The 4,380-nt window shown below is 59.9% G+C and overlaps 1 protein-coding gene across 1 annotated transcript in view; it reads left to right on the plus strand.

Moving 5' to 3' along the window:
- The window catches only part of CAND2 (cullin associated and neddylation dissociated 2 (putative)), a 34,775-nt gene that overhangs the window by 16,860 nt on the left and 13,535 nt on the right, over positions 1-4,380 (plus strand). The window contains 2 exon segments of the mRNA XM_006160688.1: positions 3,062-3,203; positions 3,624-4,375. Coding sequence (XP_006160750.1) covers positions 3,062-3,203; positions 3,624-4,375 — 894 coding nt within the window.

The following is a 4,380-nucleotide window of genomic DNA, read 5'->3' on the forward strand; positions in this document are numbered from 1 at the left end:
CAAGGTGGTTGGACAGGCTGGCGTCGGGCTGGGGGTGGTGGGCACAGCCTTCCTGGAGTCCCCCAGCCAGAGGTAGGGGCCGTGTGTGGTGCCCTGTCCTGCTGCTGGGTCCTGCTCGGGCCCCAGGCCCACCTCTCTGATGGCATAGAGCAGAGTCATGACAGCAGACATCGTGGCCGCTTATGGAGACTCTCAGTGTCCTGAGCGCCCACGCCACGTTCCTCACCATGTCTGCTCTAGAGAAATAGGTAATGTTGTCCCCGCACTTCCAACAAGGGCACCGGGACCGACAGGAGGTCGGTCTGAGACAACACCGCCAGGAAGCGGGGTAACCCTCTTATAAATGGTTTTCAAGAACTGTTGTTTCCTGGGACCAGCAGTTACTATAATGGCTATGTCACTGGACTCCCATGTAGTCGACTGAGGTTCGAGTCCCGGATCCGGTGGCTTAAACTCATGCCGGGCGCATGTGTGAGCGTGCCCAAGATCCCGAGAGGAGAATGGAGGAGAAGGGATTATGGCGTGGCCATCCCTCCTGGGGGGCGATTTCTCACTGTCTCTGTCTCTCTCTGTCTGGCGAGCGCATGTGCTCTATAGCAAAAACCTCTCCAAAAAAAGAAAAATAAAAGATATTAAAAAGGCAGGCAGTCTTCACGATAGGGTGCAAATCCTGCCATGGGAAGGTGAACCCCAGGCCCCACTCTCCCCGCCCTGCTCTGCTCCCCGGATCTGCCCCAGTCCTGGGAGACGGGAGCCCCACGGTGTCCTCCTCCTGCCCAGAGAGCGAGGACGACTACAGTGACGACGACGACATGAGCTGGAAGGTGCGGCGGGCGGCGGCCAAGTGCCTGGCAGCGCTGATCGGCTCCAGGCCCGACCTGCTGCGCGATTTCCACCGGACCCTGGCGCCCGCGCTGCTCCAGCGCTTCAAGGAACGCGAGGAGAACGTCAAGGCCGACGTGTTCGGGGCTTACGTAGAGCTGCTCCGGCAGACGCGGCCGCAGAAGGGGTGGCTGGAGCCGGAGGAGGAGCCCACGCAGACCGGCAGCAGCTTGGGCTCCCTGCGAGCACAGGTGGGCCGCGCCCCCCGCCCAGCCCCGCTCAGGTTCGCGGTCCCACCTGCTCAGGGCCCCTGGCATCCGCGGTCCTGGGGCAGCTGCCCGCCTGCACCGCGTGCTTACTGCACCTGCTCAGAGCCCGCGCTGTGTCTGTGTGCCAGCCGAGGGGACACGGCGGGGACGGGACACATCAAGTCCCTGCTCCTGGACCCACAACCCCAGAGCAGTCAGGCAGAAGCATGATTAGGGCTTCTGGGACATGGTAAGGAGTTTTTCGGGTTATTTATTTATTTTTTTTTTTAGCTTTTCTTTTCTTTCTTTCTTTTTTAGCATTATTTATTTAATTTTATTTATTATTTTTATTTAATTTGCTATAGAGCATGTGTGCTCACCAGAGAGAGAGAGAGAGAGAGGGAGGGAGGGTGAGAAAGCAAGCCACCAGGTCTGGGACTCAAACTGCTGTCAGCGGTGTGAGAGTCCAGCACCTTAACCGCCACGCCATGTGCTGGCCCCAAGGAGTCTGTTTTCTTTTTTGTTTTGGAGAGGTTTTTGCTATAGGGCATGTGCACTCCCCACAAAGAGGAGACAGAGAAACAGAAAGCGAGAAATCACCCCCCAGGGGGATGGCCACACCGCAATCCCTTCTCCATTCTCCTCTAGGGATCTTGGGCACACATGCACACGCGCCCGGCTTGATGTTTAGCCACTGGGTCTGGGACTCGAACCATGGTCGACTACATGGGAGTCCAGCGATCTAACCATTATGCCACCTGCTGGTCCCAGGAGTTTTGTTTTCTAAGAGCAAGTGGAAAACCAGAGGAGAGAAATACTGGATTGGACTCACCAGCTCACCTGGGAAGAAGCTCACCCCTAAAGCTCACCCCGGCTACTATGCAGGACAGTTGTGACCCAGCAGGAGAAGAGGCTGGGGACCACCAGAGGGCTGTCCAGGCGACAGGAGATGGGACCCGGGGGCTCAGTGGCAGCAGCGGGACAGAGAGGAGTGGTCGGGCCTGAGTAGTAGTTGGGGCTCACTCATCAGGCCTTGCTAATGGATAAGCGTGTCTAGAACTGGCCAGTGTCACATGACTCCCGGAGTTTTGGCTAAAGTTTGAAGCTCAGTTTTCCAAGACTAGGGAGAGTCGAGAGGAGACATCGAGACTTCTTGTTAAAATTTAATTTAATTTAGAGACCAGCAGTTCACATAATGGCTATGTCGCTGGACTCCCACGTAGTCGACTGTGATTCGAGTCCCGGACCCAGCGGCTCGAAATTCATGCCGGGCATAGGTGCATGTGTGGCCAAAATCTCAAGAGGAGAATGGAGGGGAAGGATTGTGGCGTACCCATACCCCCGGGGAGATGATTTCTCACTTTTTATCTCTCCATCTCTCTCTGTTTCTCCAGCAAGTGCATGCACCCTATAGCAAAAATTTCTCTAGCAAAATTTTCTCCAAAAAAAATAAAAAGAAAGAGAAAGCGAGAAAGCAAGCCACCAAGTTTGGGACTTGAACTGTGGTCAGCCATGTGGGAGGCCAGCGTCTCAACCGCCATGCCCCCTGCTGGCCTGACGTCTAGACTTCCATACCGAGTGTTTGTGTGTGAAGTCGTCACTGGTGGAGTGGCAAGCAGGCAGCGGCACCCCGGTCTGGTGTAGGAGCTGTAGGCCAGGCAGCTGTGGATCTCGCTGGGTGCGGAGGCTGGTGTGGGGAGAGAATCCAGCCAAGGATGGGAAGGGGCACCCGTGGTGGGACCAGCCAGGGCTCTGTGTCCCCCTCACGGAGTGCAACAGTGACAGCCAGACTGGGTGGCCTTGCAGTGTGTGACTTTCTGCCCCCGGGAAAGGGGCACAGCAGTCGGACTTGCCTTCAAGAGTCTGCATGCATAAGCCAATGGCACCATGGAGCCGTCCCCAGAGGCATGCACATCCGGCACGTCTCCCCAGGAGCGGTTGGTGCAGGGAGGTTTCCGGGGTGCTCCCTGACTGCCCTCATCTGCCCACAGGTGCCCCTTGTGGTCAAGGCTCTGCAGCGGCAGCTCAGGGACCGGAACCCTCGAGCCCGCCAGGGCTGCTTCGGCCTTCTCAGCGAGCTGGCGGCCGTCCTCCCCGGCAGTCTAGCAGAGCACATGTCTGTGCTGGTACCAGGTAGGCTAGGCTGCAGCCGGGCATCTGCTGTCCTTCCCCAGGACCCAGCCCCGGCCCTGGCCCCCTCACCGACTGCGGTTCAAGTCCTGCGCCCGGTGGTATGAAAATCATGCCAGTTGTGTGTATGTGTGCGTGCGTGTTCAAGATTCCAGGAGGAGAGTGGAGGAGAGGGGATGGCGGTGTGGCTGTCCCCCGGAGGGTGGGGGAGATGTCTCACTTTCTCTCTCATCGTCTCTGCCTCTCTTCTTCTTCAGCGAGCACACACACCCGAAGGCAAAAATGTCTTCCTTTAAAAAAAAAAAAAGGGCTCAGGTGCTTTGGTCCAGCTCGGCCCCTGGAGGAGCTCCATCCTTGCCCTCACAGAGGGTGTTGGGGGAGGGTGGTGCTTGGCGGCCCTGTAACCTCTGTACTGCCCCGCAGGCATCGTCTTCTCGCTGACGGATCGTTCCAGCTCCTCCACCATCCGCATGGACGCGCTGGCCTTCCTGCAGGGCCTGCTGGGCACCGAGCCGCCCGAGGCCTTCCACCTGCACCTGCCCACGCTCTTGCCACCTGTGATGGGCTGCGTGGCCGACCCTTTCTACAAGATCTCTGCCGAGGCCCTGCTGGTGCTACGGGAGCTGGTGCGAGCCCTGTGGCCGCTGGGTAAGCCCCGGACGCTGGACCCGGCACCCTACGTCGGGGAGATGGCCGCGGCCACCCTGGCGCGCCTCCGCACCACCGACCTGGACCAGGAGGTGAAGGAGCGGGCCATCTCCTGCATGGGCCACCTCGTGAGCCACCTGGGCGACCGGCTGGGAGGTGACCTAGAGCCCACGTTACTGCTGCTCCTGGACCGCCTGCGGAATGAGATCACCCGGCTGCCCGCTGTCAAGGCGCTGACGCTGGCCGCTGTGTCCCCGCTGCGGCTCAACCTGCAGCCCGTCCTGGCGGAGGCGCTGCCCCTCCTGGCCTCCTTCCTGCGTAAGAACCAGCGGGCGCTGCGGCTGGCCACGCTGGCCGCCCTGGACGCCCTGGCCCAGAGCCAAGGACTCGGCCTTCCGCCACCCGCGGTGCGGGCGGTACTGGCCGAGCTGCCTGCCCTGGTCAGCGAGAGCGACATGCACGTGGCCCAGCTGGCAGTGGACTTCCTGGCCACGGTGGCCCAGGCCCAGCCTGCGCTGCTGGCGGAGGTGAG

Source organism: Tupaia chinensis, unplaced genomic scaffold (assembly GCF_000334495.1).
Source record: "Tupaia chinensis unplaced genomic scaffold, TupChi_1.0 Scaffold000704_1, whole genome shotgun sequence".
Classification (NCBI taxonomy): domain Eukaryota; kingdom Metazoa; phylum Chordata; class Mammalia; order Scandentia; family Tupaiidae; genus Tupaia; species Tupaia belangeri.